This window comes from Drosophila santomea, chromosome 3R (assembly GCF_016746245.2).
Source record: "Drosophila santomea strain STO CAGO 1482 chromosome 3R, Prin_Dsan_1.1, whole genome shotgun sequence".
Classification (NCBI taxonomy): domain Eukaryota; kingdom Metazoa; phylum Arthropoda; class Insecta; order Diptera; family Drosophilidae; genus Drosophila; species Drosophila santomea.
Genome location: NC_053019.2, coordinates 15,068,617 through 15,090,597, shown reverse-complemented (window position 1 = coordinate 15,090,597; position 21,981 = coordinate 15,068,617). Strand labels below are relative to the sequence as shown.

The 21,981-nt window shown below is 50.2% G+C and overlaps 4 protein-coding genes across 4 annotated transcripts; all 4 read right to left on the bottom strand.

Moving 5' to 3' along the window:
• Positions 1-505: 505 nt before the first annotated feature.
• LOC120451731 (indole-3-acetaldehyde oxidase) lies at positions 506-5,696 on the bottom strand. The gene is made up of 6 exons (XM_039635640.2): positions 5,439-5,696; positions 3,975-4,903; positions 3,633-3,866; positions 1,617-3,432; positions 938-1,558; positions 506-878 (listed from the first exon to the last, which is right to left on the bottom strand). Exons 1-6 carry the CDS (start codon positions 5,476-5,478, stop codon positions 697-699), a joined length of 3,822 nt encoding a protein of 1,273 aa, XP_039491574.1. The 5' UTR covers positions 5,479-5,696; the 3' UTR covers positions 506-696.
• A 434-nt stretch (positions 5,697-6,130) lies between these two features.
• Positions 6,131-10,814, bottom strand: LOC120451217 (indole-3-acetaldehyde oxidase). The gene is made up of 6 exons (XM_039634696.2): positions 10,549-10,814; positions 9,688-10,422; positions 9,034-9,267; positions 8,526-8,970; positions 7,424-8,461; positions 6,131-7,369 (listed from the first exon to the last, which is right to left on the bottom strand). The coding sequence occupies exons 1-6, from the start codon at positions 10,759-10,761 to the stop codon at positions 6,237-6,239; spliced, it is 3,798 nt and encodes a 1,265-aa protein (XP_039490630.1). The 5' UTR covers positions 10,762-10,814; the 3' UTR covers positions 6,131-6,236.
• A 359-nt stretch (positions 10,815-11,173) lies between these two features.
• LOC120451219 (abscisic-aldehyde oxidase) lies at positions 11,174-16,142 on the bottom strand. Its single transcript, XM_039634698.2, has 8 exons — positions 15,878-16,142; positions 15,716-15,823; positions 15,099-15,253; positions 14,303-15,037; positions 14,010-14,243; positions 12,863-13,954; positions 12,095-12,803; positions 11,174-12,035 (listed from the first exon to the last, which is right to left on the bottom strand). Exons 2-8 carry the CDS (start codon positions 15,753-15,755, stop codon positions 11,236-11,238), a joined length of 3,765 nt encoding a protein of 1,254 aa, XP_039490632.1. The 5' UTR covers positions 15,756-15,823; positions 15,878-16,142; the 3' UTR covers positions 11,174-11,235.
• A 1,348-nt stretch (positions 16,143-17,490) lies between these two features.
• LOC120451218 (xanthine dehydrogenase) lies at positions 17,491-21,712 on the bottom strand. Its single transcript, XM_039634697.2, has 7 exons — positions 21,629-21,712; positions 21,416-21,570; positions 20,612-21,352; positions 20,329-20,562; positions 19,178-20,269; positions 18,414-19,122; positions 17,491-18,352 (listed from the first exon to the last, which is right to left on the bottom strand). The coding sequence occupies exons 1-7, from the start codon at positions 21,666-21,668 to the stop codon at positions 17,553-17,555; spliced, it is 3,771 nt and encodes a 1,256-aa protein (XP_039490631.1). The 5' UTR covers positions 21,669-21,712; the 3' UTR covers positions 17,491-17,552.
• Positions 21,713-21,981: the final 269 nt, after the last annotated feature.

Sequence of the window (21,981 nt, the reverse complement as noted above, 5' to 3'; positions counted from 1 at the left end):
AAAAGCTGCGCCTTTTGTTTATTCTCCTCAGTTTTCTTGGAAGTTATTGCGTTACCTTGTCTAAAGCGTTTAATAAATAGGAAAACTTTGTTTGATATTATTAATTATAAATGGAGTGCGATATCCGAAAACCACAGGGACCTTAAACACCCCCAATTAAAGCTGCCACATTCACTGAAAGTGTGTCAATCGAACAATGTCGCCAGGGAAGTGCTCATTAAGAGCACAGCAGTTGGCGATATTTTCCGCTTCCGCCCCTCTTTTGGCCAGATCACACTTAACGCTTCGCGTGGCATAAAATTTCTATACAACAATTTATGTGGAAATTAATGAAGAGCTCGTTCCGCGGGGTGTGTCCGCGTGTTGAGGTGTTAAGCATTAAGCGTTAAGCAAGAGCCCGGAAAATGTAAATTCCGAATGCCTGGAGCTCTGGACAGGGGCTTCTGTTGACCCAGGCCGACGGCTGGCTGGCTGGCTGGTTGGATGGCAATGAATGTCATTTGGATTAAGCGTTGGATAAGTTTTTAATTTATTGTGCAGACAACACAATGTCGGCTAGTCTACAGGGTACAGGCTACAGGCGGCGTATCCGCCAGGTTAAGTGGGGGTGTAAGTGCAGGTTATCTTGGCGTGCTTATCGGAGCGTTCCCATCGCGGCCACGTGCCACATCCCACGGTCAGGGACGTCTTCTCCTCCTAGTTCAGCTTGAACTGGCTGGGTTCGGTGCCCGCGTGGAGGACCAGGTACTCGGGCGTCATCGGGGCAGTGAGGGTCACCCACGACTTGGCCACGCCGGCGTCATCGCGAGCCGATTGCAGCGCCTGCTGCAGGGCAAAAGCGACTGCGATGGACAAACAGATGGCTGGCTCTCCGGTAGCTAAAGAGGAAGATGGATTCCCAGTTAGATGGATTCACAATCTTTATGTAGATACTCACCCTTGGACCGCATGAAGCCCGCCTTGTTGGGACTCTTGGGCAGCAGCTCGATGCGCAGGTCAGTGGGAATGTCCTTCGCTCCTGGCGGTTTATACGTCCAGGTGCGATTCGTGAGGCACTCGCCCGTCTTGGGATCCGCAATCACCTGTTCGCTGGTCCAGTAGCCCAAGCCCATCATGAAGGCGCCCTCGATCTGGCCAATGTCCACATTGGGATTCAGACTCTCGCCAGTGTCCTCCAGGATGTCCACGCGGCCCACAATGTAGTTGCCGGTGAGCACATCCAGCTCCACCTCGGTGAGGCAGAGGCCGCACACGGAGTACGGATCCATGTCGCCCTGCTTGCACTGATCGCTGGCAATCAGATTGATCTTGCGGTCGTAGGCCTCTTTGATGAGATCCTGCCAGCTCTCGGGCTTCACCTCCTCGCGCAAGGGCTTCAATCGCTCGTTTAGGGTTTCGCACGCCTTGCGCACTGCAAAGCAGAGGGTTTCACTGCCCACAGCGCCTCCGGTGACCATGGAGTTGGCTCCGTTGATGGTGTCGCTGGCCTCGATGCGGACCTGTTCCATCGGAATGCCCAGGGTGTGGCCCACCACCTGCGAGATTTTGGTGTTCATGCCTGGCGGAGAGATACTTAAGTTTGAGACCAGCTCCTGAAGCTAGGGATCATCACTCACCTTGACCCATTTCAATGCCTCCATGGGAGACCACGACGGTGCCATCGCTATGGTAGATAGCCACCGTGGCGGGGTACTGTCCAAAGTAACCGATCTGGTACTCCATGATGCACAGACCCAATCCGCGCTTGCGCCAGCGGTTCTCCTTGTTGTGGACAGCGATCTCCGCCCTGCGTGCCCTGTACTTGGTGCTCTCCAGGAATCGCGGCATCATGTCGCCCATTTTATGGGCGGGCAGCAAATTGGCGATACGCACATCAGCCGGATCCAGTCCGGTCTCGAAGGCGATGTGCTCGATTATGTTTTCCATCATCGCAATGCCTTCCACGGAGCCAGGAGCACGGCACGGAGTGTTCGACGGCGAATCCGTGCAGACCAAGTAGCCATCCAGCTTGTAGTTGTCGCTGAACTCGTAGCAATTCTTGGACAGCAGAACGGTATGGCCTATGGGCGATTCGTTGGTTAGATATCCAGCATCCTCGTAGAATCGACTAGCGATTCCGGAGATTTTTCCGGATTTCTGAACGAAGAAGTCGTAGTCGCAATGGAATGCCCAGCGCTTGCCCAGACTGGTCATGATGGACTCCAGCGACTGGACGAACCTAACGGGTCTGTTCAGCTTGTGAGCAGCCACAGCAGCAGCGGCGGCAGCCACGTTGCATCGAGTGGCCTTGCCTCCATATCCTCCTCCAATGCGACGCGTCTTCACCTGCACTTCGTTGGACTTGAGGTTCAGCACATTGGCGATGGTGTCCTGGGTTAGGTCCATCCACTGGGTGGCCGAGTACACCTGCAGGCCGCCCTCGAAGGGCACAACCACGGTTGTCTGCGGTTCCATGTAGTAGTGGTACTGCAGACCCATATCCAGCTGACCGGAGGAGCTCACGTCGAAGGGTTCCTCCAGCTGGAGCACATCGATGGTGGACTTGATGGCTTGCTCCAACCGCTTGCTGTTGCCAGCTTCGGATCCCACTTTATCCAGAACTGCCTTCAAGGTGGGCAGTACTTCTTCCGCTCCACCCTCGTAGCTCAGTTTCACCAGCTCTGCGGCTCGATTGGCCAGCGAGTTGGAGTTGGCTAGGATCATGCCCACGGGCTGACCATAGAACGAAATTTCACCCGTGGCGAACAGTTGCTCATCCTGCGGGAAGAAGAACGCGTCCCTGACCTTGGGCCCAACGTAGTTGGGTCCCGGAATGTCCTTGGCATCGAGGTACGCCACCACGCCGGGTAGATCCAGAGCTGGCTGCGTATCCACTTTGGTGACCTTGGCGCCCACCTTCTTCGCGGTGACAAACGCCGCCCACAACTGGTTGTGCTGGGTGGGCAGATCGTTGGAGTAGGTGGCTTCGCCAGAGCACTGGATCAGACCCTCGTGCTTCTCCGTCGCCTTGGTCACCGGGTAGTGCTCCTGGAATGTCTCGAAACTCTGCTGGCCACTTGACACAGGGCGTTTCAGGAGGGAACCGCCTGTGGCGAATCGACTGCCCAATCCCTGCTTTCGCTGAGCCGCCTCCTTCAAGAGGAACTTGTAGAAGAGACCGCAGGCCAACTTGCGTCGGTAGACGGGCGAGGCATCCGGCAGAACGGCATCGGGCTGGAGCAGGGTGGAGAGCTGCCCGAAGGCCTTCTCCACCAGTCCGTTCTGGAAGGGATTCTTGCCCTGAATCAAGTTCTCAATCGCTGTGGCATGTACGAACTCGGGATGGATGCCACCGAAACAAATGCGAGCTGCTTTCACCGTGGAGTCTGCTGCGAATTCAACGAGGAAAGCGGCATTCACATAGGCATGGGCATTCTGGGCACGGGGCATAATCTGTTGAAGGAGTAATATTGATGTATTTTAAATAAATAATTTGTAAATGGTAGAATGGCTATCTTATCAGTTTTAAGAGGATCACAAGACAATGACTTAATTACTCGTCTAATACTTTGCACATCGAATAACTTACAAGCCATTAACAAAGTCGCATTACTTTGTTGATAAGAAATCATACTGCACTTCACTGCACTCACCTTGTAGGAGTCGAATGCGAACCGCTCCTTGGGATACGCGCGCAGCACCAGACCCCGGATAATCTTTCCCTCCATGGAAGAGCCGAGGTAGCTGGCCAGGCTCACGGTCTGCTGCTTGTCCACCGCCTCCTGGACAATCACTTGGGCATCTAGGGCCTCCAGGACGATGAACACATCCGAGGGGAACTCCGGGTGGCCGTGCTTGATGGTCAGGTTGCCCGCCAAGGTGCCGGCCTGGGTTAATGCAAAATGAGTTGATAAACACAAGGTGCTCAAGGTGTTTTCATTGTTGGTCGATTAGATAAGGCTCGAGGGCTTACAAACCACTTCGCTCTGACTTACATTGCGCACTGGAACATTGGCGATCCAATCGAGGTGTTGCCACACCTGAGACAAGTACTCAAAGCCCTTCGTCTTCTCCAGTTGGCGGCACAGCTCCATGGTTTCGCTGAGGCTAAGATTTCCTCCCAGAGTTAGGGTGGAGCTATCCGCACTCAGCTTGTGACCCTTGAGCTCCGCAAGGCCGGAAACGTCGATGAATGCCTTGATGTCCGGACGACGTCTGTAGACGCCGTGGGCCGTGTTTCCAGCCACCAGCATGTAGGGCAGCTTCTCCTTGACTGCTCCCTGCAGGGCGGCAAAGAGTTCCCCCAGACTCTCTGGCCAGCTCCAGCGGCTGCCATCCGGATACAGTTGGCTGCCCTTGGGCTGCTGCTTCTTGCAGCTGCCGGAGCAGGCTTGGCCCGTCTTGGGACACTGTTTGGTGCTCAGGTCCTCAATGTCGATGCACTCGGCAGGCACCTGGATATTGCTGTCCACGGCGAAGGACTTCATGGCATCGAGAATGGGGCGATAGCCAGTGCAGCGGCAGATGTTGCCGCCAAAGGAGTTCTCCACCTCCTCCATGGTGACCTTGCCGCCCTTTGACTTCAGCAGCCCGTACATGTTCATCACGATTCCCGGCGAGCAGTAGCCGCACTGTGTGCCGTTCATCTTGGCCAGCCGCTGCTGGATGGCATGGTAGCCGACCCGCTTGTTGCCCAATCCCTCCGAGGTGGTCACCTCCAGGCCCAAGCACGTGTTCAGCAGCGTGAGGCACGAGTTGACCGCCCAGGTGCGCGGCTCTCCGGTCTCCGGATGAATCCCAGTCAGGGTGCAGACGCAGACGCCGCATCCGCCCTCCTGGCACATGAACTTCGTGCCCGTCAATCCGGCGTACTCCCGGATGAAGGTGTTCAGCGAGATATCCGCCGGCAGGGCAGCCAGATTAACTGGGGGGATTGCAAACGAACAGGGTAATCAGTGTCTAGACAATCCAGGTGTTATCTTATCGAGTAGCCTAGTTCCTCACAATTTGTAAGAACATTTCTGTGAGATATCAATTCCTAACAAAGCTTACGATTTTTGTGCTATTGCTATGAAATATAAATAGATTTTCCTGTTTTGAGAGAATATGGTTGTAATATTTCATGCCTATCAGCTTATAAAGGTGCAATGATGTATTGGTACCCTATAAAAACTATATAAAACTGTTTTTTAAACAATCTTACACCTGTGATCCCAGCTTGAAGTCCCCGAGAAGATATATAATATGGCTTTCCTTGGGTTACCATAACTGAGGTAGTTTAGAGTATACCCCATCACCATAACAGCACAGCTTTGGCAGAATAGATAACTTTTTTACTAGCAGCTAATTCGTAGTAGAACTTGTCTACCCTGGCGGTTCAGTTCGTTGTCTCTGCAATCTTGTAGATGAGAGCCCCCATCAATCCGCCGGCAATTAACTGCCCACACACGCGTACACACCTTCGTGGCTGGTGCCGTTGATTGTAATTCTGCCAGCCATAATCGGTTCCTTATATAAGTCCTCCAATCACTTAAAAGCCGTCCGGGAGTCGTTGTGAAATTAATTGCAGCCTTTCTCGCCCTCAATTGACGCGGGTGTTTAGAAATATTTCGATGGTTGAGCGTTCTGGAAACTATTTAATTTCACCATATGAGGCAAAGCGTCCACTTGTCCGCTTCGTTTGACTTCCACGTCGATATCCGAGCGACTGAGGGCTGGGGCCTTCCGGACTCCCATATATATGTGGGCTCTCCGGTTCCCCAAAAAGAGATTCTCGCTTGTCCAAGTTCAAGTTCACCTGCTCCCCGCTCTTAACTGCCATGTTCCATACTACGCTCCCAATTCAGCATTAGATCATCGTAGCACTCTGAAACGTTATCGTCTGCCCGGTTTTCAATGCTCTCCCTCTTTCCGAACTGAGAGCTTTATCAGTAATTGGTTTGTTTGGACGCTTCTGTTTTGCTCATATTTCTAAACAAAAAGTTTGCGAGATTAATGTTCGGAATAAGGGGAACTGGTAATTTAAACAGAGTAGGTCTAAAGCTTTCTTCTAAAAACCCATGTACATAAATATGTATGTACGCAACTCCAATGGAAATGATATATATAATGGTCTAATGATTCTGAGAAATTTGAAACGATTTCTACACAATTTCATTCAGAAAGAATATTTTAATAATATTAAAAATGTGTAAGATTAAATGAAAGTGCACTGCAGAGTGATCGAAAAGTACCCAAACCCAAGCCAGAACCTCCTTTCATTGCAAGGCGAATGCTTCCACCTGGCTTCCAGAGTTGAGGACGACCGTCTCCGGCGTCGTAGGTGCCCCCAAGCGAACCCACTCCCTCGGAAGACCCGCATCGCTCCTGGCCGACTGGATAGCGTGTTGCATGGCGAAGAGAGCTCCGACAGCCAGACACAGGGCAGGCTCACCCGTGGCCTTGGAGCGCATGAAGCCCACGGGGTTGGGACTCTTCTGGAGCAACTCGATGCGAAAGTCTATCGGGATGTCCTTGGCTCCTGGTGGGTGGTAGTTCCAGGTGCGGTTCGTCAGGATCTGACCAGTCTGGCGATCGTAAACCAGATGCTCGGTGAGATAGTATCCCAAGCCCATCACAAAGGCGCCCTCCACTTGACCCACATCGATGTGTGGGCTCAGGCTATCGCCGGCATCCTCGAGGATGTCCACCCGGCGGATCAGATGGTTGCCGGTCAGAATGTCCAGTTCCAGTTCGGTGAGACTCAGCCCGAAGATGTTGTAGTTGGGTATATCGCCCAACCGATAGGATTCCGTGGCGACGAGGAAGACGGACTGCAAGAAGGCCGCTTGGAGCACCTGCACCCAGGTGGCCCGAGGTCCGAGTCTCTCCTTCAACGGCGCCAGTCGCTTGTTCAGAGTGTCGCAGGCTTTCCTCACTGCCAGTCCGATCATCTCGCTGGTCATCGAGTTGGCCGTCAGCATGGAGTTGGCTCCGCTGACGGTATTGCTGGCCTCCACTCTCACATGATCCAGCGGAACGCCCAGCACGAATGCTGCCACCTGGGCCGCCTTGGTGTTCACTCCTTGGCCAATCTCAATGCCTCCGTGCGAGATCACCACCGACCCGTCCTCGTGGTAGATGGCCACCGTGACGGGATAGTTGAAGGCCACTGTGGTGTTCAGCGGGAAACTCATTAGGGCCAATCCCAGACCTCGTTTGCGCCACCGGTTCTGGGAGTTGAATAGGTTAATCTGGTCCCGCCGCTTGCGGTACTCCGTGGAGGCCAGAAACTTCGGCAGCAGCTGCACCATTTTATTTCCGGGCTGCAGATTAACCAAACGAACATCGGCGGGATCTAGCTGGCATGTGAAGGCTATGTGCTCCAAGGCGGTTTCCGTCATGGCAATTCCTGAAAATGCCAAAGATATTACTATTAACCTTTTTCAATTAGGTGTGGACTCACCTTCTGCAGAGCCCGGAGCTCGACACCAAGTGGAGCTGGGTGCATCCGTTCTGATGGCACTGCCTTGGGTCCTATAGTTCGAGTCAGTCAGGTTGTAAACATTCCTCAGAATTGGTAGGGTCAGGAAGTCGACGACGTTTTCATTCAGATTACAGCCGGCATCCTCATAGTAGTTGTTACTCAACATAATGATAGACCCATTGGCTCGGGCTCGGAACTCGTAGTCGGATCTGCAGGCCCATCGTTTGCCAAGGGTCTCCATCATGGACTCTATGGTCTGAACAAATCTGGCGGGTCTCCTCAGCTTTGAAGCCACCAAAGCCGTGGCGCAAGCCACTAAATTGCACCTAGTAACCTTTGCGCCATATGCTCCACCCACTCGTCTAACTTGGAGCTGAATGGAGTTCACAGTGACCCCCAACATGTGGGCAATCGCTCCCTGGGTGCAATCCATCCATTGGGTGGCACAGTATACCTGCAGGATGTTGTCCAACGGCACCACGATCGTGGTTTGGGGTTCCATGGTAAAGTGGTATTGTGATTCGAGCTCCAGGATCCCCCTTCCGAGAACATCGCCAGGTGCAAGAGGAGGCATCTTTAGGGGTTCCACGGGATCCTTGCTCTTGCTCACAATCCGATCGGTTTGCTTCTCCGCTAGCACTTGGTTCATGGTCGTGTAGATCTTCCGCTGATCCCGGGCATATGTGACCACCACCAATGTGGCAGCATAGACAGCCGTATCATGGGTGAGGGCTGCGATGACTCCCAACGGTTGATCAAAGTACTTGACCCGCCCTCCAGCGAAGATCTCGTCAACCTCGGGGGAGAACTGATCCATCAGCACAAAATTGTTGGAACCTGGAATATCCTTGGCCGAGTAGAAGGCCACCACTCCCTTGCACTGGAGGGCAGCGGAAGGATCAATCTGCTCGATGGTGGCACCAACTCGCTTAGCAGTTACAAAGGCACAATGGACGGCATTCGAGGTGGTCAGTAGGTCGTTCATATACATGGCCTCGCCCGAGCACTGAATGAGTCCTGGAAACCCAAGAAGTTAAGAAGGATTACTAGATATTTCCACACATGAAAGAGGATGACGTACCTTCTAGTTTCTGTACAGGCTGCGTGACCGGATAGTTTTTCTTAATGGTCTCAAAGGACTGGCTTCCCGAGGAAAGTGGTCGCTCCAGAAGCAAGCCTCCAGTGCGAAAGCGTTCCCGAACTCGCTCCTTGGGTGCGGTGGCCAGCAAAAACTTGTAGAGCAAGGAGCAGGCTAGCAACTGGCGATATTCCGGGGAGGCTTCCGGAGGCCGCTCCTCGGGCTGCAGGCTAGCTGGAAGTTGCTGGAAGATCTGAGCAACTGTGGCGGGATCGTAGAGATCCCTGCCAGGGAGCAGCTGCTCCAGTTGGTCATCGTGTATGTACTCCGGACGGATGTTGCCGAAACATATGCGAGCGGAGTGGACAATCCTGCGCTGAATATCCTGCCATTCGATGAGAAATCCTGCATTCACATATGCATGCACATTCTGTGCTCTGGGCAAGATCTGTTATTTGTAAAGGAAATTCAGTTCACTTATAATGTATTTTAAGGGACTTAGGTTATGCACCTTATAGGATCTGAACAGGAATCTGTCCTTTGGATAGGCTTTGAGGATGAAGCCACCCAGCACCAGTTTGGAGGTTGTATCGCTGAGATACGAGAGCAGGTTCATCACCCTTTGGGTACTGGGATTATCGTAGACCAGGACGTGGACATCCAGAGCCTCAAATGTGATGAACACATCGGAGGGAAACTCAAAATGCTGCTTCTTGATGCTAATGTTGCCCGCCAGTGTGCCGTTCTGTGAAAAATAAATTATATAATTAATAAAAGGCTTAAGTCTCACATATAAATTAATTTTTTCAGTGTCTGCAGCGACAAATTGATTTACTATCTTTGTTGTGAAAGTAGAATGGGTTTTGAAGCTAAAATATTCTCTGACTTAGGAGTTGCTTGCTTTTGTTGGGAAACTGGCGAATAACTCAAGGTAATGCCTTTGATTTTGGAGCTTGAGTAGCTCTTAAATGTATAAGAACAATACTTAAACAGTGACATAATAAATCGAAAAATGCACTGGCCTTGAGGTATTTTTTTAAATGAGTGTTAAGATAAATCTCGACAGAAAGAGCATTCAGTTGTGAAAATGACTATTATTATCGCTAATCTTCGTGTTTTCGAAGCGCCAAAACGAGTTTCTGGATTTATGGAGCGCTCTACTCACATTTCGCACCGGCACATTGGCAATCAGGTTGAAGTGCTGCCACAACTGGGCACAATACTCGAATCCGGGCCTCTTGGCAGCCAGCAGGAAAACCTGCATGGCATCCGTGAGAGTGACATTCCCGCCCAGCAGCAGGTGATCCGTCTCAATGCTGTACTGCCTCAGCTCCGGCACCATGTTCACGTCGATGAAGTGTCGGATGTCCCTGGGTCGCCGGTAAACTCCATGGGCGGTGTTCCCGGCCACCAGCATGTATAGTTCTCCGTTCGCCACCTGACTGAGGGCCCCGAAGAGCTCCGTCAGCGACTTTGGCCAGTACCAGTGACTACCTCCCTGATCCCTTAGAGGAGGTCTGGAGCAGCTACCCCTGCAGGATTGCCCAGTTCGCGGGCAGAGCAGCTCGAAGGAGTCCTCGATGTCCACACATTCCGCTGGCACCTCAATGTTGCTGTCCACCGCGAAGGACTTCATCGCATCCAGAATGGGTCGATAGCCGGTGCAGCGGCAGATGTTTCCGCCGAAAGCGTCCTCCACCTGCGACATGCTCACCTGGCCGCGATGTTGCTCCAGCAGTCCGTACATGTTCATCACGAATCCGGGCGAGCAGTAGCCACACTGGGTGCCATTCAACTGGGCCAGGCGCTTCTGGATGGGATGGTAGCCACTCAGCTGGTTACCCAGGCCCTCGTCTGTCATGATCTCCGCATCGTCGCAGGTGTTCAGAAGCGTCAGGCACTGTGAAATGGGCACATTTAACGCTTCACTTAATTATATTTCTATGCTAGTAATTACAATTTAACCTTAAATTGCTCGCCGTATTCAGGTGTGGAGAAAGCCACTCCCCGAAAAGCGACTTCTTACCGAGTTAGCTGCTCGGGACTGAACCTCCTGGGTGACCGGGTGGCGCCTGCGGATGACGCAGACGCAGGAGCCGCAGCCGCCCTCCAGGCACATGTACTTGGTGGCCGTCAGGTGCAGGTGCTCCCGGAGGAAGGCGTTGATGGTGGTGTCCGGTGCATAGTCAGCCGCCTGCACCTCGTACGGAAAGCCATTCACATTGAACTTGATGCTCATCGCTGCACAGTCGTTGGTCGAATGGAGCTCTCTTGGCCATTCGTTTCTATTTCAAAGCGCTGCTGAAACCTGATTACCCGTTAATTAGGCTAAACGGGTTGGAGCAGATTAAAGTGCCATCTAAAGCATACACTGAGCGAAACAGTGCCACTTACTTCGTTTTTGCTGATGCTTTACACTTTATTGAAAGTTTTATAATACAAATTCCACAAAAACTATATTCAATTTTGTTTTGGTTTTTAATATGATTACTTCCAGAATTTCAAACATGTTATCGTTTCGTGATAAAATAGTTATTATATGAATGGGCCAAACAGAGTTGTGAATGTCACGTTTGACTGATAATCGCACTCGCAGATTTGCGATTGTAATTGATTATAACAATGCAACCAAAAGCAAAGTATTTTAAAAATATGTATAAAGATATAACAATATTATGTATAAACGGAGCAGAAATCCCCCAAAACCATACATTTACTTAAGCCTAAAACTGGCCGCCTCATGTCCCGCATTGACCACCAGAGTTTCCGGAGTGGTGGGAGCACCGAGACGCACCCACTCCCGCGGAAGTCCCGCATCCTGGCGGGCTGAGTCCAGGGCCTGTCGCAGGGCGAAGACCACACTCACAGCCAAACAGCAGGGTGGCTCTCCAGTGGCCTTCGACCGCATGAATCCCGCCCCAGTGGGATTTGGTTTCTGAATCAGCTCAATGCGAAAATCAATAGGAATGTCCTTGGCACCTGGCGGCTTGTAGTTCCAGGTGCGGTTAGTGAGCAGGCGACCAGTTTCCCGATCGTACACCAGCTGCTCACTCATCCAGTAGCCCAGGCACATGACAAAGGCACCCTCAATCTGTCCGATGTCTATGTAGGGACTCAGACTCTCTCCGGCATCCTCCAGGATGTCCACGCGCTTGATCTGACTGTTTCCGGTTAAGACATCCAACTCTACTTCGGTGAGGGCCAGACCGTAGACATGATAGTTCTGCATATCGCCCTCCTTGTAGTGATCAGAGGCAATCAGGTTGATGGACTTGCCATAGGCAGCTCCAACTGTCTCAATCCAACTGGCATCCTTCTTCTTCACCGGCTCCAAACGACTGTTCAAAGTCTCGCAGGCCTTGCGGACTGCAAAGCAGAGACTTTCACTGCCAACTGCTCCTCCGGTGACCATCGAATTGGCTCCATTGATGGTGTCGGAGGACTCCACCTTGATGAAGCTCAAATCGATGCCCAGGGTGAAGGCAGCCACCTGCGCCACCTTAGTGTTCATACCTATAGGAAAATCAATATGTTATCAATGAAATGATATCTTAAGGGGGCTGATTACTCACCCTGTCCCATTTCGATGCCTCCATGGGTAACCACAACAGTGCCATCCACATGATAGATGGCCACCGTAGCCGGGTACTGACCAAAATAGAAAATGGGATAGTCCATTACCGCCAGTCCAAGACCTCGTTTCGTCCAGCGATTCCTGGCATTATGGGTCTCAATTTCTTGTTTTCGCTGGGCGTATTCCCTGGACTCAAGGAACTGGGGAAGCAGCTCGGATATCTTATTACCCGCCGCAATGTTTGCCAGGCGAACTTCAGCCGGATCTTTCTGCACCTCGAAGGCAACGTGCTCTATTATGTTCTCCATCATGGCAATGCCTTCCACAGATCCCGGAGCACGACACCAAGTGGAACTGGGGGCGTCTGTTAGCACAGCATTTCCGTTGTTTTTGAAGTTATCGCCGCTTAAATCATAACAATTGGTGGCCGTGAAGGTCGAATGATGCTCAATGGGACTTTCATTGGGACTCCAGCCAGCATCCTCGTAGAAGTCATTCGTCAAGCCCACAATCTTGCCATTGTCCTTGATGTGACAGTGGTAGTCGGAGCGACACGCCCACCGCTTGCCATTGCAGTCCATCATGGACTCCAGGGATTGGACGAAGCGAACGGGACGATTCAGCTTGTAGGCAACCAGTGAGGCTGCGCAGGCCACCTGATTGCCTCGGGTTATCTTTGATCCATAGCCGCCGCCCAATCTACGAACCTGAATTAAACAAATTAGGAATTAAATAAATGCGTTAATAATAATGGCTTTACACATACCTGTAGCTGAACATCCTTGGCCTTCACCTGCAGCATATGGGCAATCACAGACTGGGTGTGATCCATCCACTGGGTGGCCGAAAAGATCTTGAGACCATCCTCAAAGGGAATGGCCACAGTTGTCTGGGGCTCCATGGTGAAGTGATACTGCAGACCCATCTCGAAGATGCCCCTCACATCTTTGTCCGGCTGCTCCGAAAACTTGATCTTCTTCGATTTCGATTTCGATACTGGCACTATGCGAGAGGAGTCCGGAGTTGGCGATGCGAATACATCTCCCAAGCTCGGCAGCAGCTTAAAGTCGGAGCTGGGATTGCTGTAGCTGATCCTCACCAGCTTCGAGGCTCTTTGAGCCTGGTCAGCAGTAAGAGCCACGATTACACCCAATGGCTGCTCCGAGTGCCGCACCAATCCCGAGCAGAATATCTCTTCCACCTCGAAGCCAAAACTGGGCTCACAGAAGGTATTCGTGCCGGGAATGTCCTTGGCACTGTAAAAGGCGACCACTCCAGGTTGCTTGAGGGCTTCGGAGGCGTCGATTGCATCAATGATGGCCCCCACTTTGGTGGCGCCCACGAAAGCGCAGTGGAGCGCATTGGAAGTGGTCAGCACATCATTCATGTAGGTGGCCTCTCCGGAGCACTGGATCATGCCCTCGACTTTTTCCACCGCTTGAGTTACGGGATAGTTCTTCGCCTGGGTCTGGAACACCTGCAATCCAGAGGAAAGTGGTCGCTGCAGGATATTTCCTCCGCTTCGGAATTTCTCGGAAACATTTGCTTCGGGTGCGTGTTTCAGGAGGAACTTGTAGAGCAGTCCGCATGCCAACTTGGAGCGGTAGGCGGGACTGGCATCCGGCAGCACTTCATCCGGCTTAATCAGGTCCGCCAGTTGTGTGAAGGTCTGCTCCAGCAGATTGGATTCATAGGGATTCTGTCCCACCAGCAGTTTCTCAATAACTGAGGCATGGGTGAAACCTGGACGGATTCCACCGAAGCAAATTCGAGCAGACTTCACCTTGCTATCGGCTTCCAATTCTAAGAGAAAAGCGGCGTTGACATAGGCATGGGCATTTTGGGCACGAGGCATAATCTGTAAAGGTTCAAATATTAGGGAATGTAATCGAAAGTGTACTTAAGTATTGAACCTTATAGGAGTCGTAAATGTATTTGTCCTTCGGGTAGGCAGGAAGAACAAAAGCCTTGAGCACCAGCTTCCTATCGTTTGTGCTTAGATATTCGGAGAGGGTCATTTCCTTCTCCTCAGCAGCGGTTTTCAAAGCTACCACCTTGACATTCAGGGCCTCAAAGGATATGAAGATGTCCGAAGGAAACTCGGGGTTTTGTTTCTTAATCGAAATGTTGCCAGCCAAAGTGCCAGACTGTAAGAATGAGAAAATAAAGTTACAAATCAAGTTACAATCAAAACAAATCTACTTACGTTTCGCACTGGAACATTGGCAATCAAATCAATGTGGTTCCACAGAACCTCCAAGTACTCAAATCCCGGTTGTTTTGAAGCAGTCCGAATGATTTCCATGGTCTGGGTGAGGCTGAGATTAGCTCCCAGCTTCAATTGCTGTCCCTCATTGCTGTGCTGATGCAGTTCCTCCACTCCGTGCACATCGATAAAGTGCTTGATATCCGTCGATCTTCGGTAGACGCCATGAGCCGTGTTGCCAGCCACCAGCATGAACTCCTCTGAATCCTTCACCTTGTCCAGGGCCTCGACCAGTTCATCCAGATTCTTGGGCCAGTGCCACTGAACCCCATCCTCGTAGACCAAAGTGGCCGGAAGGCAGCTGCCACTGCAGGCTTGTCCGGTCTTTGGGCAGTTCCGGGGCTTCAGATCCTCAATGTCACCGCACTCGCCCGGAATCGCAATGTTGCTGTCCACCGCAAAGGATTTCATGGCATCCAGAATGGGACGATATCCTGTGCAACGGCAGATGTTCCCCCCAAAGGAGTTCTCCACCTCCGCCATGCTGACCTTGCCTTCGTTCTGCTCCATCAGCCCGTACATGTTCATCACGAATCCCGGCGAGCAGAAGCCGCACTGGGTGCCATTCATCTTGGCCAGTCGCTTCTGGATGGGATTGTAGCCGGTGCGCTGATTGCCCAATCCCTCGGCGGTCACGATCTCCAGCTGGGCACAGGTGTTCAGCAGAGTGAGGCACTGAGGAGAGGTAATTCATTAGCGATCGATGGGGAAAGTAATGCAGTAGGTGTGCTCCAACCGAATTGACTGCCCAGCTGCGTTTTCCATCGCGCACCACGCAGATGCAGGCGCCACATCCTCCCTCCTGGCACATGAACTTGGTGGCCGTGAGTTGGGCATGCTCCCGGATGAAGGTGTTCAGGGTAATGTCCGGCGGGAGGTTGGTTAGATTCACTGTGGAGTACAACGCGAGGGGGAGGAGAGTTGAATCATATATTCAAATGCGTATATTTAATTACAAAAACCTGAATGTGAGCTTGTGAGAGCAAAAAACATCAAACAATGGGCCTCAGATTTGCACTCTAATTTGTTTATTAGATGTTTGTGTATGTAATTCCGATTAACGGTTTTCGGATTTCACAGCCCCTTGATTTTGAGAATGGGAGAAGCTAATGATACACCTGCTCCGAAGCTAGAGGCGTTGCATCGTTCAAAAGTAAGCACCCTCATTTGGAGATAATAATTGAAGTATTCTGGATACTTATGTATGTACATATGTAACTTTATAGTTAATGATAGTTATATTTAGCTGATAAGTAACGAATACCAAGCAGTTTAGTTGGCAGTATTGCTGTGAACTTATTTCTGGCCCATATTCGATGCCCACCTAGATACTCGTACTTAGCGTTTGCTCACCTGCATAGGGCAACCCATTGATTGAGAACTTCGTAGTCATTCCGATAGTTGTGATTTCCAGCAAAAACGGGGTAGCAAATACTTAAATGTCAGCTGCCGAAGTATTTTCTATAAATAATTCAATTAGCTGCGAATTTCCATTATTTTCCACTTGCTGCTCACTTTTTAGTCCGCTTGCTGCGAGTGTCGCTGTTCGACTGATCAAAACATTGGGGCTCGCGTAGGCTCCTCCGTTTGTAGATTGCGATTTTCTCGACTGCCTTAAATAATAAACAAACAAAAGTTAGTTTCGGCACACTCCGTGAGAGCCAACAACGCTTTGAGTGGCTTTTCGAGCTCGGCGATCGACGTTAATTGCAGATTGTGGACTGGTTGCTTTTGCTCCTCGACTCGACTGCAAAAATCTAAAAACTGGTGCCGCCGAATTTGCTTGTTGCTGTGCCCCCAATTCGTCGGCAAATTTTCGATGTTTGTATAAATAGAGAATAGGATCGGCACCAGCACAACGCATTAGATACCCTATATTTCTGTTTACAATATTGCTCTAAAACATGCTATACATTTCGTACAAGAGGGGATTTTTGTACAGATCCCAAACGATTTATTTATTGCTCTCACTCATAAAATAAAACTTCGAGGGTATCAAACGACTGCGAATGAAAAAATGCAAATAACGCTGAGTCACAAAACTACTCTATCAACAAAAAAGGCCTTTGTTTAAACTGTAATTGCATTTTAATATCATATGCGGATAATTGGGATAGATATGTATTAAATATTTTGCACGCTATTGTATTATAATGAGTATTCCAAATAGGCAGACTCAAATTTGCTTTTATTACGCGACGAGCGCCATAAAAACTATAATAAAGGAGAAAAGCAAATCACGTGTACACTTAAAATAAAAGAGAGTGCCGCGATAAACATGAAGAGAATGAGTTAGCCGGCCGGCGAAAAATATTTATTTTTTCTCTCGCATTCGTAATATAGAGCTTTCAAAATAAATAAATCATTTCGAAAGCTTGGCATGTTAAAAAACTTGAAGCGAAAAACTAGAATATCAAGCTTTGAATGATATAGTGCAGTGAGAAAAAGGTTTTGTTGAATATAATTTAATTATGTTAATTAAGAGCAAAGCAAAGTGGTATTAAAGTATGTAATATATTTTTAATTGGTTATAAATACATATGTATATGTCGTAAAATGTTAATTTGGATTAAAATATGTGCATATATAGGGTGTTTTTTTTAGAGGTATAGAACTTTAAATTGCAATAAAACAACGATGGATTATTCGATTGACATGAATTTTATTGACATGAAAGATAATCTTGTGGCATTACATTTTAAATATGATTTCTGGCATATGACCGCCACGGCTGGCTCGGATGTAGTCCAATCTGGACGTCCAATTTGCAATGACTTTTTCCAACATATTTGGCCGATCGGCAATAACACGGCGAATGTTGTCTTCCAAATGGTTTAGCGTTTGTGGCTTATCCGCATAGACCAATGACTTTACATAGCCCCACAAAAAGTAGTCTAGCGGTGTTAAATCACAAGATCTTGGAGGCTTATGAAAAATCGGGAACAACAGCAATCTCGTTTTGGGCCCATTCGACGAATCTACGCCTTGCTTGATGATCGTTTGGTTTCAATTCTTGCACGAGTTGGATTTTGTAAGCACGCATGACGAATTGCCAAACCAAACTGAGAATAAATCACTTGACAGCTGTTAAATCGGTCGCCATCTTGAACAGTAATGCCAACTTAAAGTTCTATACCTCTAAAAAAAACACCCGTTATAATACTCGCATGGATACATGAAATAAATGCCATTATTTCAGCTTGAATTCCGAAACCTGGTGTCCGGCATTAAGCAGCAGAGTCTCCGGAGTCGTAGGTGCCCCCAAGCGAAGCCACTCCCGAGGAAGTCCTGCATCCTGGCGCGCAGATTGCAGAGCCTGTTGCAGTGCAAATATAACGCTGACAGCCAGGCAGCAAGGTGGCTCTCCGGTGGCCTTGGAGCCCATGAAACCCGCACTGCTTGGTCGCGGATTGTGGACCAGTTCCACGCGGAAGTCGATGGGAATGTCCTTGGCACCCAGCGGCTTGTAGTTCCAGGTGCGGTTGGTCAGCAGGCGACCATTGTCGCCCTCGTAGATGAGCAGTTCGCTGAGCCAGTAGCCCAGGCCCATGACGAAGGCACCCTCCACCTGGCCGACATCTATCCAGGGACTCAGGCTCTCGCCGGCATCCTCTAGGATGTCCACCCGCCTGATCAGAATGTTGCCGGTCAGCACATCCATCTCCACCTCGGAAAGGGCCAGTCCCAGCACCTGGTAGTTCTGCATGTCGCCGGTCTTGTAGTGATCCGAGGCTATGAGATTGATCAACTGGGCATTGGCCGCCTCCACGGTCTCCACCCAGGTGGCCTTGGCCTTCCTCACCGGCTTCAGCCGGGCATTGAGCGTCTCGCAGATCTTACGGACTGCGTAGCAGACACTCTCACTTCCGATGGCGTAGCCGGTGACCATGGAGTTGGCTCCATTGATGGTGGTTGAGGACTCCACTTTCACGTAGCTCAAATCAATTCCCAAAGTATACGCCGCCACTTGAGCTATCTTCGTATTCATACCTACAAGGATTACAAGTAATAATCAGTTAAATTCCATATACTAAGTAGCTCCCTTACTCACCCTGACCCATTTCTATGCCCCCATGGGTAACCACAACAGTGCCATCCACGTGGTAGATAGTCACCGTGGCCGGAAACTGCCCTATGTAGATGACGGGAAAGTTCATCAAGGAGAGACCCAAGCCTCTTTTTTTCCATCGGTTGTTGGCGTTGAATTCCTCGATCTCCTTCCGCCGGGAGTAGTACTCCCTAGTCTTGAGGAACTCCGGAAAAAGCGTGGCCATCTTGCTCTTCTTGCTAATGTTTGCTAGTCGCACTTCTGCTGGGTCTTTCTGGATCTCGAAGGCCACGTGCTCGATGATGTTCTCCATCATCGCTATGCCCTCCACCGATCCTGGAGCACGACACCAAGTGGAACTCGGGGCATCCGTAAGAACAGCATGACCACTCAGCTTGAAGTTACTATCGGTGAATTCGTAGCAGTTGGCCGCTGTGAACGTGGAGTGTCCTTGCACAGGACTCTCGTTCGTGTTCCAGCCAGCGTCCTCGTAGAAGTCGTTGGACAGCCCGACGATCCTGCCACTGGTCTTCACGTGACACTGATACTCGGAGCGACAGGCCCACCGCTTGCCATTGCAGTCCATCATGGACTCCAGGGATTGGACAAAGCGAACGGGACGATTCAGCTTATGAGCAGCCAAGGCGGCTGCACAGGCTACCTGGTTTCCTCGGGATATTTTGCAGCCATAGCCACCTCCCAACCGACGAACCTGTACCGATATTGCTCAAATAATTCAAACAAAATTATTAAATAATTCGTGTTACCTCTAGTTGCACATCCTTGGCCTTCATCTGCAGGGTATGAGCAATCACTGATTGAGTCTGGTCAATCCACTGGGTAGCCGAGAAGACCTTGAGCCCATCTTCGAAGGGAACAATAATCGTGGTCTGCGGCTCCATGGTGAAGTGATACTGCAGGCCCATCTCGAAGATGCCCCTCACTTCCAAGTCCGGTTTGTCGGAAAACTTGACTTCCTTTAGCTTCGATATGACCAACGGTATAATGCGAGAAGTATCTGGAGTTTCGGAGGAGAACACATCCTTCAGACTCGGCATCAACTTGAAGCCCGAACTGGGATTGCTGTAGCTAATCTTGACCAACTTGGTGGCCCTTTGGGCTTGGTCAGCAGTAAGAGCCACGATTACACCCACTGGCTGCTCCGAGTGGCGCACCAATCCCGAGCAGAAGATCTCCTCGGCCTCGTAGCCAAAGCTGGGCTCACAGAAAGTATTCGTTCCGGGAATGTCCTTCGCAGTGTAAAAGGCCACCACGCCTGGATGTTGTAGAGCTTCCGAGGCATCGATTTGGTCGATGGTGGCTCCCACCTTTGTGGCGCCCACGAAGGCGCAGTAGACGGAGTTGGAAGTGGTCAGCACATCGTTCATGTAGGTGGCCTCTCCGGAGCACTGGATCATGCCCTCCAGCTTCTGCACGGCCTGTGTCACGGGGTAGGTCTGTTTCTGGGTCGTGAAGAGCTGCAAGCCGGAGGAGAGTGGCCGCTGGAGCAGCTCACCGCCGCTCTTGAACTTTCCACTGACCTCCGCATCCGGAGCGTGTTTCAGGAGGAACTTGTAGAGCAGTCCGCAGGCCAACTTGGAGCGGTAGGCGGGACTGGCGTCGGGAAGAACTTCATCCGGCTTGACCAGATCCTCCAGCTTGCTGAATGTTTGTTCCACCAAATTGGATTCGTAGGGACTGTGACCGGCCATCAACTGTTCGATGTCTGTGGCATGAATGAAGTCCGGTCGAATTCCAACAAAGCAGATTCGGGCAGATTTCACCTTGGAGTTGCCATCCAATTCCAGAAGAAATCCTGCATTCACATACGCATGGGCATTTTGAGCACGTGGCATGATCTAAGGAAGTACATAGTTTGTTAAATTGAAGATATATTACTTTTTCCAACTAGTGTTACCTTGAAGGAGTCGTAAATATACTTGTCCTTGGGGTAGCTGGGCAGAATGAATGCCTTGAGCAACATTTTTCTGTCCTGATCACCCAAAAACTCTTCCAAAGTCATTTCTTGTTCGTCATCGATGCCTTTCATGGCTATCACCTTGACATCTAGAGCCTCGAAAGATATGAATATATCAGATGGAAACTCGGGATGCTCCTTTTTGGTACAGATATTGCCTGCCAAAGTGCCCGACTGAAACTTAAAGTATTAAACTGGCTTAGAAAAATATCAATTTACTCACATTTCGAACCGGAACATTGGCAATTAGGTCGATGTGGTGCCACAGGACCTCGAGGTACTCAAATCCTGATTGCTTGGAAGTACTTCGTATTATTTCCATGGTTTCAGTGAGGCTAAGGTTAGCCCCCAATGTAAGTTTTTCTTTGTCTGAGCTGTACTGATGCAAATCCTCCACTCCATTCACATCAATGAAGTGCTTTATGTCGGGCGATCTCCTATAAACACCATGAGCCGTGTTTCCTCCAACCAGCATGAACTCATCCGAGTTTCCCACATTTTCCAGGGCCTCAAATACTTCCGCCAGACTGCTTGGCCAGTACCACTGGGATCCATCCCCGAAGATTAGTTTGGATTGCCGACATGTACGCTTGCACGCTTTTCCCGACCTTGGACAGTTTCGAGCCCTCAGATTGAGATCCTCAATATCAAGGCTCTCTTGGGTGGCATCAATAGTGCTGTCCACGGCAAAGGACTTCATGGCATCCAGAATGGGACGATATCCAGTGCAGCGACAAATGTTTCCCCCAAAGGAGTTCTCCACCTCCTCCATGGTCACTCTGCCGCCATGCTGCTCCATCAGCCCGTACATGTTCATCACGAATCCCGGCGAGCAGAAGCCGCACTGGGTGCCGTTCATCTTGGCCAGTCGCTTCTGAATCGGATGGTAGCCACTTTGATGGTTGCCCAGTCCCTCGCAGGTAACGATCTCCAGCTGGGCACAGGTATTCAGCAGCTTGAGGCACTGAAAATCGATGGGAGAGGTGCATAGTTAGAGCTGGAATGATCTGGCTGCCCTTTGACCCACCGAGTTCACTGTCCAGGTGCTCTTCCCATCGCTCACTGCGCAAACACAAGCTCCACATCCTCCCTCCAGGCACATGAACTTCGTGGCCGTCAGCTGGGCGTGCTCCCGGATGAATGTGTTCAGAGTTATGTCCGGTGGGAGGTCGGTGAGGTTAACTGGCACAGAAAGGGGTTTATTGGTAAGTAAGATCGTATGCCTAGTGTGGTTTCATACCCGAGTACGGCTGCCCATTGATGGTGAAGGTGGTCGACATTTCACTTTAGTTTATATTTTAGTTATGGAATAAATTCCCCGTTGTGGTCGCTACAACTAGCTGCAATAACGATCTCCGCTCAACTGGCACTTTCTGGCTCAAAACCTCCTTTTATTGCATTTCACCATTTGTGCACTAATTTAATATTTGCCTTTGTCAGCCGCTAAATAAAGAGTAATTTGCTAAAAAAAATCTATGAATGGCATATAACCGCTTTAGTGATTTCATTCATCTAAAATGTTGACATTTTCCGCTTTTGTTGAGTTGCAATTTCCATTATTGATATACCGATTAGCAGAGGTAACTGATTCCA

Excerpts from the sequence above, each read along its gene's own strand:
- LOC120451731 (XM_039635640.2), bottom strand. The coding sequence starts at position 5,478 with ATGGCTGGCAGAATTACAATCAACGGCACCAGCCACGAAG. Across the intron at positions 3,433-3,632 it reads TCGCATTCGACTCCTACAAG|ATTATGCCCCGTGCCCAGAA; the intron begins GTGAGTGCAGTG and ends CTCCTTCAACAG. Across the intron at positions 879-937 it reads GGGCTTCATGCGGTCCAAGG|CTACCGGAGAGCCAGCCATC; the intron begins GTGAGTATCTAC and ends CTTCCTCTTTAG.
- LOC120451217 (XM_039634696.2), bottom strand. The coding sequence starts at position 10,761 with ATGAGCATCAAGTTCAATGTGAATGGCTTTCCGTACGAGGTGCAGGCG. Across the intron at positions 10,423-10,548 it reads AGTCCCGAGCAGCTAACTCG|TGCCTGACGCTTCTGAACAC; the intron begins GTAAGAAGTCGC and ends CCCATTTCACAG. Across the intron at positions 8,462-8,525 it reads GCCTGTACAGAAACTAGAAG|GACTCATTCAGTGCTCGGGC; the intron begins GTACGTCATCCT and ends TTGGGTTTCCAG.
- LOC120451219 (XM_039634698.2), bottom strand. The coding sequence starts at position 15,755 with ATGACTACGAAGTTCTCAATCAATGGGTTGCCCTATGCAG. Across the intron at positions 15,254-15,715 it reads CAATGGGTTGCCCTATGCAG|TGAATCTAACCAACCTCCCG; the intron begins GTGAGCAAACGC and ends TGTACTCCACAG. Across the intron at positions 15,038-15,098 it reads GCAGCTGGGCAGTCAATTCG|TGCCTCACTCTGCTGAACAC; the intron begins GTTGGAGCACAC and ends ACCTCTCCTCAG.
- LOC120451218 (XM_039634697.2), bottom strand. The coding sequence starts at position 21,668 with ATGTCGACCACCTTCACCATCAATGGGCAGCCGTACTCGG. Across the intron at positions 19,123-19,177 it reads CCAAGGATGTGCAACTAGAG|GTTCGTCGGTTGGGAGGTGG; the intron begins GTAACACGAATT and ends ATATCGGTACAG. Across the intron at positions 18,353-18,413 it reads GGGCATAGAAATGGGTCAGG|GTATGAATACGAAGATAGCT; the intron begins GTGAGTAAGGGA and ends TAATCCTTGTAG.